The 13,081-nt window shown below is 45.6% G+C and overlaps 1 protein-coding gene across 1 annotated transcript in view; it reads right to left on the bottom strand.

Moving 5' to 3' along the window:
- The window catches only part of ERICH6B (glutamate rich 6B), a 40,740-nt gene that overhangs the window by 3,290 nt on the left and 24,369 nt on the right, over positions 1-13,081 (bottom strand). The window contains 4 exon segments of the mRNA XM_088021979.1: positions 1,604-1,756; positions 1,929-2,014; positions 7,707-7,885; positions 12,878-12,939. Coding sequence (XP_087878105.1) covers positions 1,604-1,756; positions 1,929-2,014; positions 7,707-7,885; positions 12,878-12,939 — 480 coding nt within the window.

The raw sequence follows: 13,081 nt of genomic DNA, 5'->3' as shown, positions 1-13,081 counted from the left end.
GGGTATCTCTTGTATACCTTATTTGAGAAATTTTTTTAAGTGCTTTATTTTAGGCTAAGTCCAATGTCATAAAACTTTTGGCCCATAATTTTTTTTAAAGATTTATTTATTTGAGAGAGAGAGTGCGTGCGTGCAAGCAGGGGGAGGGGCAGAGGGAGAAGCAGAATCCCTGCTGAGCAGGAGCCTGATGTAGGGCTCGATCCCAGGACCCCGGGATTATGACCTGAGCCGAAGGCAGATGCGTAACTGACTGAGCCACCCAGGCGCCTCTTTCGCCTGTAATTTTATGTATGACTCACGGTAAGTCCCTTATATCCTCTAAGTTCCTTCGTCAAGAAAATAAAAGTAGTTCCTAGATTTCCCTAAGGTCTCTTCTGGCCCTAAAAGTAAGTGTCATTATGGAGAAGAGGCCCCACAGAATGTAGCGATACTATTTGAGATAATTGGCCGAGTTTCTTGCCTCCGCTTGCTACCTGGTGCTTCCTGCACCTTTCAGACATGTTTCTATACAAAAGGTCCTCAGGGCAGGGCAGATAGCTCTGAGAACAAAGTTGTCAAGGAGGAAATAGTGTTTTAAAAGCTCAAAGAAAAAAAAATGAAAAAAAAATTAAAGAAAAAACAAAAAACACAGAAAAATAATAAAACACAAAAATATTTAAGAAAATATTCTTAAGGGGTGCTTGGGTGACACAGTTGGTTAAGTGCCTGACTCTTTGTTTCAGGTCGTGGGCTCAGGGTTGTGGGATCAAGCCCTACTGCTTAAGACTTGTTCTTCTTCTGTCCCACCCAACCCTCCCCCACTACTCTCAAATAAACAAATCTTAAAAAAAAAAAAAAGAAAGAAAGAAAATATTCTTAAAAACCAAGGCTGGCAGAGTCAAAATATTTTTTTTGAATTAAAAGCAAAAATCTGGTTTTGACAATCAAGAAGAAAGGAAGTATAAAGTTGATGCAAGATGGTAGGCATTTCCCACTCCATGACCACTTAGTAGGGAAGGGAAGGGGGAAATCTTGGAAAAAAAAAAAAAGAAAGGAAAAGGAATACTTACCCCCAAAAAGATGGAGAAAGATTTTGAAGTGGCCAGATTACCTTGATTTGGTAAGATGAAGTTTTCCACCATGGCCAGAAATGGGAACTTAAGAACTAAGTTCAGCGATCACAAAATATTTAGAAGTTTGGTTTTTGTGCACAATACACGTGTCTCCAAAGCCCTGACCACACCCTGCTCTCTGAGGCACCTGGGACAGAGGGGCACTGGGTCTTTCTCAGGTAATTCTCAACTTGACTCTCAGCAAGTGTAGAGAACTTGGAGCCAGGAGAAACGGTCACCGTGAGTCTCTGATTGCTCTTTCACCCTTGGGGAAGCAATGGCGACAAGGACAGCGTGCCTTCCCTGAGGTCAGGGACCTGCCCTCCTGCCACCATGATACCCATCTCTCCATGTGCAACATGTGTGGGTCGGAGAAAGAAATTCACAAGTGAATGAGGGAGAGAGAGACCTAACCCAGTGAGGGAGGGGTGCTGTGCGGACTGGGGAATCAGCCCTTCACCACATTGCCTTTCCGTGGGGAAGGGTGTTTGGGACTCACAACCCAAACTTACCAGATTTCTCTGTTTCCATCATAGAAGGTGGCATGGCCAGAGTTGTTGATAAGGGCCTGGACACACCCTTCTTCACTGTCTTCCAGAATGATGTATGTGAACTCTCTCTGTTTTGTACTGAGGATGAGCATAGCCAGGTTTCCTGACGGGTAGCTGGAAGACAGTTAAGGCACACGCAGCTCCTTGGGGTCCCTGGGAAAGGCAGAGCCCTGCAGAGGATGCGGGCCTCAGGAAAACCCACACCCCAGCCCTGACCCACCCACTTTTGTGGTGCCCTATGTGTCAATATGTGTCAATGTGAGCGTCCCTGGGCTTCAGTGGATACTGTATCTGGCCTGATCCATCAGGAAAGAGGATTTGGAAGACCATCTCACTGGGGTAGAGAGTTAATTTTACATCATGGTGATGCACCTGGGAAGAAAAGATGAGCTTATTATAAAGAGTGCACAGGGGCTGATTGTCCCAATTCAGAGTATGCTGTCGTCACTAGAGTGCTCGGGATGGGTTTACTCTCCGAACGCCCACACTGCCACTCCACCCATCACTACCCCACCCATCACTACCACCACCTTGCTGAGGATTCTGGATAGGAAACCTCTCAGGGCCTCCTCAGTTTATTCATCTATGTGACCAGGAGCCAGAGAGGGATCACTCTGTGTGTGTGTGTGTGTGTGTGTGTGTACGTGTGCATGTATATTTTAAGCTGTCATTGTCATTTCAATCCTCTAATGGTCATGGGTTGTTTTTCTTTCCTTCTTCTTTAAAAGATTTTATTTATCTGAGAGAGAGGAGAGAGAACACGAGCGGGGGAGGGGCAAAGGGACAAGCAGGCTCCCTGTTGAGGGGGGGACATGGGACTCGGTCCCAGGACCCTGGGATCATCCCTAAGCCAAAGTCAGACACTTAACCAACTGAGCCACCTAGGTGCCCAGGTTGTTGGTTGTTTTAGTTTTCTAGGGTTGCTGTAACAAAGTAACACCAATGGAGCACTTCAAAACTACAGAAATTTATTTTCTCACAGAGGTGGGGGCCAGAAATCTGAAATCAAGGTGTTGGTAGGGTCAGTTCTTTCTGGAGGCTCCGAGGAAGAATTTCTTCCGCGCCTCTCTCCTGGGTTTTGGTGATGACCTGTGATCCTTGTTCCTTGGCCTGTCTATTCATGGCTGCAGTGTCTACCTCCATCTTCATGTGCTGTCCTCCCTGGGTCTCTGTGTCTTCACATGGCCATCTTCTTGAAAGAATACCAGTCACCCCGGATTAGGGGCCTGCCCTGCTTCAGCATAACCTCCTCTTAACTACATCCTTAAAGACCAATTTTCCAAAGAATGGTCTGTTCTGAGGCACCGGGGCTTAGGACTTAAATATATCTTTTTAGGGGGATACAATTCAACCCATAACTTTGGCATTGTATTCAGGGTTTTTAAAATTTCTCCTTGATTCAGTTTTAGTGAATTATATTTTTCTAGAACATTGTTCATGTTAGGTAAATTTTCAAATTTATTGTCCTAAAACTGTTGTCATATGGTGTTTAAAAAAAAAAAACAAAACCCCTACTGCCTCTGTAGGTATGACGTCTTCATTTTTTTTTTTTTTTATTATGACTATCTTCTCTCTCTCTCTCTCTCTTTTTTTCCTGGATAAACCTCACCTGAAGATTTGCTTTTTTAACTAGCCTTTTCAGAGAGCCAGCTTTTGGTTTGTTTATTCTATTTGTTTCCCACTGTATCGATTTTTAGTCTTATTATTACCATGTATATACTTCTACCTTCTGTAGGTTTTCTATATTACTCTATTTTATTTTTCTAATTCCTCAAATTGAATATTGAGCTCATTGGTTTTCATCTTTCTTCTCGATCCTCCCCCTCTTTCTTAACATAAGCATTTAAAGCTATAGCATTGCTCTCCAAATACCATTTTAGCTGTTTCCCATGCATAGAGGTGTTTACCTTTCATTCCATTCTAAATATTTTTGAATTTCCAGTATGATCTCTTCTTTGACACACAAGTTATTTGCAAGTGTGTTTTTAAATTTGCAAATGCACAAGTTGCTTTAGGTGATGTAATTATGACTAATTAAAACGCACTGGGGTAAGAGAGCGTAGTCTGTGTGATACCAGCTGTTGAGCGTTTGCTGAGACTTGTTTTGTGGCCCAGTATGTCATCGATTATTGGAGCCGTTTCACGTGTGGCTATTTCCTTGGGAAGGACACATGTCCTTGTCTTGCGTTCCCATCGGGGCATGAACACCCAAGCGCCTGGATTATCAGGATGAGCTGGTCTCCTTCTGGCCCTCCGCTCCCCAGCACACCGCCCCACCTCACCCACCCCCTGCTCGCATGCTCGCTCTTCTGGTGTCTCGGTTTCTCTCTTTCTGGTGTTGATTATGTCCCTCACTTCCTTATACACTCCCCTCTGCATTTCTGACGCTTTTTACATGCCATCTACATTTCCCAGGTGTTTGCAGTAAGAAGGCTTTTTGGGTCATCTAGTGCCCCACATCGCTCTAAATGGGTCAGCAGTTCTCCAGCTATTATTTTTAACCGTTGAAGACCCTTTTGTTCAAGAAAGCTTACAGCAGAATGCTTAAATCTAAGGCAATCAAAGACAAAGATGCAGCCATCTTTGGAGCTGGGGCTGTGGGCTCCTCAGGGCATGCCTTGGAATGCCCGGGAACCTGGACATCTGGGTAAAACCCACTCGAGGTGACAAAGGTCTGCAAACGGACTCCATCCCCACACCCAGCACTGCGCCGACCACTTTCTTCCACAGCACAAGGACCCTACAATGTAGACACGGTCACTAGCCCCCCTGCAGATGAGGCTAAATGACGTACACCAAGTTGTCTAGTGAGAGGAGAGTCAGAGGCCAGCCATCTGCCCCTCGCCTGCAGGCTTGTCCGTGGGACACGCTGCCTCCAACCATTAAGCTCCCGGCTACTTCCCACATTCAGTCTGCACATCACTGCTTTTTTTTTTTTTAAAGACTTTATTTATTTATTTGACAGAGAGAGAGAGAGAGAGAGAGAGCACAAGCAGGGGGAGCAGCAGAGGGAGAGGGAGAAGCAGGCTCCCCGCTGAGCAGGGATTCATGACGTGGGGCTCGATCCCAGGACCCTGGGATCATGACCTGAGCCGAAGGCAGCCGCTTAACCAACTGAGCCACCCAGGTGCCCCTGCTCTTTTCTTTTTTAACCTAAAAAAGGGCTTTGTAAAGACATCCGGGGCTGGTTTGTTCCCGATGGCCTGGAAGGAACTTCTAGCTATTACTCACGGTAGAGGATATTTGTATTTTAGGTCTTCTGTTCACACACTCCCTGAAAGCCCGATGTTCTCCGAGACGCTGTCTGCCTGTCAAATTCAATTGTCATGGAATGACATTTTCCTGGCGATGAGGACCCCACAGGCAAAGCAAAATCTCTGACCTGAAGGTGGAGTTGTCACATTTTCCCTCACTGGGAATTATATAATAAGTGGCTTATCTAAAAGCTGACATCTCATCACCATTCGTGTGGGGAAGCTGAAGGTCTCTGAGGGCTTCCAACACCCTCACCATTCCACAGTCTGGTACAACCTAGAGAGTCCCCTGGCTTTCCCTTGATTTCTCCATCTGCAGGAGTTCTGGCTGGTCCACTGACTTCCCTTCTTCATGCAGGCCCAAGAGATGAAGGGATACCGAACTTTCCATTCCTTTCTGGAATGAGTCATACCTTGGTTGACAGTGTTGGTTTCCGGTTCTCTCCTACTTTTGCCACAAGATGAGGCCAGCCTCATCACTTTAGGATGTTTGGTTGCTTTTCCACTTAGTGCAAACTGTTTTCATTTTCCTCTGGACACACAGCAGAAATCCACTTCCCAGCTCTCTTGCATCTAGGAGGCATCATGTGACTTCTTTTGGTTGATAGATTTAAGCCTAGACCATGTCTTCACTTCCTGTCCATGCAATGGGACACAAAGGACTCCAAGATGGCAGAGACCCGTAATGAAAGAGCCCAGATTCCCAGGAGCCAGCCTCAAGGAGAGCCACTCAAGAAGAGCTAGGAGACTCAAATCAGATGTGACATGAGCAAGAAACATACATCTGTTTATTAAACCTCTTAGCTTTGGGAACTGTTTCAAGAGGAGGCTCTATGTCCGTGTGACAGTCATTTAAGATTTTTTGGGTCTCACTCTCTTCAACTGTAAAGTGACGATAGCAATACCATACTTATCCCATGAGATTGTTAGGAAAAGCTCAGCTTACACGTAGAAGTGCTTTATCACTTGCATGGTGTTACACAAATGTGAGGTTACATTAGGCTTCTTGTGTTCTCCAGTTTAGTAAATAGTAATGTAGCATTTACTCAGTGGCTCAGGCCAAAATTCTTAGATTCATCCTTTCATCTTCTCTTTCTCTCACATGTATTGAATTTAAGAGAAAGCCTTTTTGATTCTTCCTTCAAAAAAATAGAGGTGGTGCTTTCCACCACCTCTACTGCCCCCGCCCTAGTTGAGATGCCCATTATCTTTCACCTGAATTGATGCCCCGGCTCTCAGCTGAACTTCCTGCCTCCATTCTTGCCTCATTAAATTTATCTCTGCACATAGCCAGAAAGGTTCTTCTAGAGCATAAATCAGATGATGTTCCTCCCCTGCTCCAGATCCTCGTGACTTCATATCATCCTTTGGATAAAATCTAAAGTCTTACTATGACCCACGAGGCTCTACCTGACCAGGGCATCTGAGCTCATTCCCTATCCGTCTCTCACTTGCCCACAGCTGTCCTTGAGCTGTTTGCTCTGCCCCTCATTTCATTCGTGCCTAGACTCAAAGGGCACTTCCCCACCTGCCCTATGGGCACGAGAGCAACTCTCCTCTCGGGCCAACAACTCACGAGCCCCTTATGCTGCTTTATCCATGGCTCCTAACAATATCTGACAGGGCACTCAACAGTTTGTTATACATTGGCTGTCGCCTCATCTGGAACATAAACTCCATGGGCACAGGGGCTTTGTTCATCCTTGTATCTCCAGCACCTAGAAGAGGCCCTGGGGCATAGTTGGTTCTTACTTTATGTATTCAGAAGGCATAAAGCCTATCACATCTTCCTCTTTCCCACCTCAGTGACTCTTTTTGAGCTTCAGACCTGGTTGTTAGCTCACTCTGAATGACTCCAATACTTTGAGATGTTTTCACTTATGTGTAGTATCCAAATATTACAATACACATTTTTATAAATTTACCATATAAGTGTTTTTCTTTAAAAGGCTTTATTTTTTAGAGCAGGTCCCAGCAAAATTAGCAGGAAGTACAGAGATTCCCATACATCTTTTGTCCCTACACCCATGCACAGCCTCGCTCACTTTCTACACCCTGCACCACGGTGTCCATTGTAGTCAATGAACCTACACTGGCACATCATTATTGCCCAGACTCCATAGGTTGCATTAGGGTCCCCTCTTGGTGTTATATATTCTGTGGGTTTGGAAAATGTATAATGGCATGTGTCTACCATTACTGTTTCATACAGAGTATTTTTACTGCCCTAAAATTCCTCCATGCTCTACCTATTCATCCCTCCTTTATATTGTTTCCAGAGTTTTGTCTTATAGTTGAAATGACTCTAGGACTTATGTCATATAGTAGGAATCCTACAATATGTAGACTTTTCAGATTAGCCTCCTTGACTTGGTAACATGAATTTAAGTTTTCTCCATATCTTTCTATGGCTTGATAGCTCATTTCTTTTTAGCACTGAGTAATATTCCATTGTATGAATGTACCACAGTTTATTTATCCCATTCGTGTGATCAATTTTTGATATAGATTTTAAATTTATTAGGGGATGGAACTAAATATTGCATATTTCCCTTATTCTCCTCCCAATCCCATCCTGTTGCCTAAGTCAGGCCCTGGGAGAGGGAGAGGAGTCTCAGTGAACCCTAGCAAAAGCCCCAGTTAATCTGCCCTCAACCCACACACTCAAGTGTGCCTCTCTATGTGGAGCACGTTTTTCTTGCTTGTATTCACGTTGTATATTAGTTCTGAACGCTCCCTGATGGTGTGCATGCATGTCTCACCTGAGCAAAAACCCTGCACAAAAAACACCAACACACTGCCCTACCTACCTCAGTCTTGCTCTGTACCACGTCTGTATCTATTTCTAATTTCTTCTTATGACGAACAACATGATGGGTGTTTTTGACTTCTGTCACAGACTCCTTGACTGCTGGTGGTTGATTCCATAAATGAAATGTGAAAGTAGATGTATCTGGGGCTGCTCCTGCAGTTCTGCGGTTGAGTAAGTCTGGTAGAGAAGAGAAAAAAAGTTTAGACTTATCTTTCCCAGGGCATCAGAGAGAGTGTGAGGGTTTGAGATATTGCCCATATTCCCCCAAGTAACAAAGGTTGCCTGGCAAGTAGAAAGAGCAAACCTTTGGAGAGAAATGTAGGCGTTGGAATCCCGGCTTTCTCATTTTCTGCATTCATTCATTCGACTTATATTTATCAAGAGCCTACAATGTGCCAGCCCAGTGCTAGCTGCCAGACACCATGGTGGTCTTCAGACTTGGGGATGCTGGGGGTGACCTACCAGCCACGTGCCAATAACCAGTGTGGCTGCTAACTCTGTTCATTTAAAAAATAGGTGAAAATGGGGAATCATTTAAAAAAAAGGAAACATACTTTAAACATGTTATTTTAACTTAAAACATAAATGTGTATTAGCACACTATTTTAAAAGTAGGGCAAGATCTGCAGGTGGGTCTGACGACGGGCTCTCTGGTCACGTTCATAACTTATTATCTATAATTTTCAGTTTTGGTAGTTTCTAAATAGTCTGAATGCAGAATCACGGACTTAAAAAAAAATTCTATCTATTCCCCAATCTTTAATGTACGTTTTGTCTGCATCTAATTTAAATCAGGTTTTTTAGGGGAGGGGGGTGGGGGGATGGGTCAGCCCGGTGATGGGTCAGCCCGGTGATGGGTATTAAAAAGGGCACGTATTGAATGGAGCACTGGGTGTTATGTGCAAACAAGAACTAATAATGTAATGTATGGTGATTAACATAACAATAAAAAAATAAAAAAAAACTAATGATGTAACGTATGGTGGCTAACATAACAATAAAATAAAATTAAAAAAATAAATTTCTATATAACTTGTTATATTAAAAAATAAAGCAGTTTTTTAAAAAAGCTATTTTCTTACTGAGTTTTTTTTAAAGCATTCAACGTAGTTTTCACAGCAACAAGTTTCCTTTTATCATCATTTCTGTCCATTTTGTTTTTTTATTTTTTTATTTTTTAAATTTTATTATGTTACGTTAGTCACCATAGAGTATGTCATTAGTTTTTGATGTCGTGATCCACGATCCATTGTTTGCGTATAACACCCAGTGCTCCATGCGGTACGGTACGTGCCCTCCTTAATTTCCATCCATTTTGATAACAGTTGAATTCTGAAACTAAATGAGGAGGGCAGCTGAGGAAAAATCCCTGCTCCCAGTGACTGCCCGTGGGCCTCAGACAAACAGCCAGAACAGAGGGGCCAGAACAGCTCAGTTCCCCTGGCAACTAACTGGGTCCAGGGGGAAATCAGTTAAGAGCGCTTACTCGGCCCACCACTGGGGTCACCACTGTTGGAGGAGGTCAATGGGAGCACGTGACCACTGGCTGACCTCTGACCTAGAGCCAGGCAATCAGAGGCTCCTCACCTGCTCCCCATCCTTGGAATGCACCTTCCGCCCCGCCGGCCCTTCCCACAGCCGGAGCCATTTTCAAGGACGCCGCCTTGAGAGAGCCGCATGTAGTCGAGACCTGGACCACATGCTGGGACCGAACCCAATGCAGGTCTCTAGGTAAGCTTTCAAGACCTGGCGGGCGGATGTGGACATCTACTTGTCTCTCGGCTGCCCAAGAGGAGCCTTGGAAGTAAGTTCTCTTGCTTATGGAGACGGCCACCTACCGGTCTGGAGAGGCCTTTCTGGAGTCTCTACTTGCCTTCCAGTTTCTAATTTCACCCGGGGCCCTGCCCAGGTGTCCCACAGGGGCCGGGAGACCTCGCAGGAAGGGACCTGAGCAGGCCTGGAGGCTGAGGAGATGGCGGGGAGGGTAAGCTTCCAACAGGTGAGGGGAATTCCCAGCATCAGCACGGTGCTGTCGAAGGCCACAGTGAGACCGGGTTAGAGGTGACCGGTGACTCCAGGGAGGCAGGCAGGGCATTCCCTTGTTCACTCATTTAGTAAAGGTCTACTGTGTATCTGGGTGCCCAGAACTGTCCTTGGTATTGGGGATTGCTGTAGTCCCTGCTCTCCTTTCTAGTAGAGGAGGTAGATGCTAAACAAGTGAATGGATACAGCTTACCATGCCGAATGGCTAGGAGTGCTTTGAAGAAGAGCTAAGCAGGGTGAGAAGGGTGGAAAATGATGTGTGTGTGTGTGTGTGTGTGTGTGTGTGCACTGACTTATAAAGGGTAGCCAAGGAAACTATTTCTGAGAAGGTGACAGTTAAGCAGAGACCTGAATAAAGTGAGGGAAGCAAGCCACAGGGATATTGGAGCAAAGAGTGCTCTGGGCAGAGGAACAGCAAGTACAAAGGCCCTGTGGTAGGGGATGCCTGGCCTATTCCATGAAGAACAAAAAAACCAGTGTGTCTGGAGGGGAAAAGGTGAGAACCTTCTAAGCCCCGTAAGGAAGGTGGGCATTTTCCGGGAGGCAATGGAGGGCCAATGAGGAGTTTTAAAAAGATTATTTGGGAAACAATGCAAAGGAAGGACTGAGAGAGGAGAAGCAGGGAGTCAGGGAGACTAGGGAGAGCCCCTTCCAGGGGAGAGATGAAGGTGCCTGAGGTAGAGTCAGTGAGAACGGGGGGCGGGGGGAGATAGGAAAAGGGGAATCTAGGATCATGGCACGTCTAAGGAACTAAAGAGGCCACCAACTAGAGCTCAGAGAGGAAGCTTTTCCTCAGGAAAATGACGAGACAGAGGTGGCAGGGCAGGGTCATTTGGAGACCCGTGTAGGAAGTCTGGAAGTGGGTCTATCTCCCTGTGAGGAGCACCTTCCTGCTCCAGTGCTTGCTTACGACTGATAACGATTTGTCAGAGGGAAAAAGCTGACGGGAGCCCAGCCACAGTTCCTGAGTGTCCATTAGAAATTAATAGAAGACATTTCTGAAAAGGTAAAGATAAAAGAGGACATTGATATGCTCATTTTGTTTCCCTGTCAGAAAGCTAAAATCATGGACACCCTGGTCTGTGCTGTACATCCAGCTCTGCCAGTGTAAGGGCAAGGCTTAGGCCACCTTTCTGAGCCTCGATTTCCTTAAAATGGGATTATGCTGTCTACACAGACCTATGGAGTTACTGTGAGTAATGCCCGCACGGCGCCAGGAGAGGGTCCATAGATCTGTGGCCTTCACGCAGGGAGCTTTGAATTGTGACTGCTCATGATTCAGGCTTTGTAGTGTTCTCTCACCTCTTTTCCCAGATGAGATGGTTCTGAACAGGAAAAGCTGCCTAATTTGAGAGGCCCCATTGCAAAATGAAAATGCAGGGGTCCTTGTTCTAAAATTATTAAGAATTTCAAGCCAGTGACAGCAGCAGGGCATTAAGCCAAACACAGGGCCTCTCTAAGTATAGAGCCCCAAGCGACTGATCATAGGTCCCACACCCGTGCAGGCAGCCTGGGCTCAGAAATCAGAGTGTGCAGAGACATGGGTCTGTGTGCCTGGAATGGGGAATAGTCTGCATATCGGAAGTAAATGAGTTTGTATCTCAAAAGAGGCTGGGAGATTTCTTTGGGACTGGTAACAACCAGGACGTGAAGGGGTTGCCTTTTATCTATTTGAAATGTTGCTTTTTTTGTATAAAAAAGCTCAAACCTTCTAGGCTTCAGTTGTCCAGAGGAGCGGGGAGTGGGCAGGGGTGGTGGTGAGGCACTATGGGAATCCGGCCATTATCAAATCTCATTTTCCATTTGGAAGTCATACCCTGGCCATGTGACAGCAGAGTATCCTGGTAGGCCTTAATTTCCCAAAGGAGCAAAAAAAATCATTCATGCCTACATCCATCAAACAAAACAAAACAAAACAGTTATTGAGTGCCTACTGGGTGCTTTGCTTGAGGTGCCAAGGGATAAAAGACACAGGTGTCTGCAGCCCAGAGGGAACAGAACTATGAGCAGTAGACAAATATAGCATCACAAGTGGAATAGATGTTTGTTGTACTTTGGCAGCTGAGCATCTGAACCCCCCCTCCTTGTTTTGGGGGCACCCCACTGTGTGAGTATTGGTGGAAGGCAGGGCCTTCCCACTATGGAAACTGAAGGTAGCCATTCCTTCTCCTTGCCTCCTAACTCCAGTGAGGACACAAGACCTGGCTTAGAAGGCCCCCACTTTTTCTTCTCCAGACACACTGGCCTTTTGTTGTTCATTGAACATGCCAAGGGGATGAGCCCCAGGTTTGGCCTGAGAGGTCTTGGGCAGAATGTGGCTTGTGCCCACACAATGGCTAGATGATCTCAGGTAAGTCTTCTTGCCTCCCTGAGCCCTAGCTTCTTTATCCTGCTTCACGTGGTTAGGAAGATTCATTTGAATCAGAGACAGTATGTGAGAGGACCTAGTCCATAGCGGTTACTCCCAAAGAGTGAGGTCAGGGACATAAATCAGTCCTGGGGGACTGGACCACAATCTTAGGAAGGGATCTGCACCAGGACTGGTTGGCTATGTCTGCCATGGGTATTCTCACCATTTCTATGTTGGATTTAGTCATCTGAAAGATATGTGGTGGCTTTGGGTTTCTGACGGAAGTAACCTCGTGGCTTAGGCTCGTGGCCCAAGTTTTCCACAATTAGACTTAAAAACACTGGCAACCTCCATGATTGGCAAATCTTAACAGCTGGACCTCACATGCCTTCAGTGTCCGGTAAAGGGGCTAATTCTTCCCCAAACTGTTGTGTTAATACTCTAGATAGCCCCTCAAATCTAGGTTAGATGCCTTCCTATGGGGCTCCATAGCCTCCTCTTCCTACTATAGCACTCAACCCTTGCATACGTGAATCCCCTTGCTTTCTTATCTATCCTCACCCACACCCCCCAAAAAAGGGTAAGGTGGCCCCAGACTGTGTCCATCTTGCTTGATATTTTATCCCTGGCAGCTAGGACCTTGCTAACCCAGCAGGTGCACAAGCTAGGCAAGGAGCATTTCTGCCTGCTTTAGGGTACGTGGCAGAAGGTGAGAGGCAGCCAGATGCCACCAGGAGAGCCGATCACGGGTTGGAAAATGGGAAGGCGGTCCTTACTTTCACGTTTCTTCATAATCCAGAGGATTGTTGTCTTGTATTTTTCAAAGTTTTTCTTCATCCTAAAAGGAATGTGAATTACCTTTAAAATCTGGGACTAAATTCATGTGTACACGTCATGCTACACAGTGTAGACAATGCTAGAGCCTGCTGGGTGTTTCTCATAGTTGAAAAATCGGGCCCATTGCTCTGCTTTTGGACTCT

The sequence above is a fragment of the Eumetopias jubatus genome, unplaced genomic scaffold (genome assembly GCF_037043125.1).
Source record: "Eumetopias jubatus isolate StellerSeaLion01/CBP00866 unplaced genomic scaffold, mEumJub1_p1.0 scaffold_3, whole genome shotgun sequence".
Taxonomy (NCBI): Eukaryota; Metazoa; Chordata; class Mammalia; order Carnivora; family Otariidae; genus Eumetopias; species Eumetopias jubatus.
This window is presented reverse-complemented; position numbering and strand designations above follow the sequence as displayed.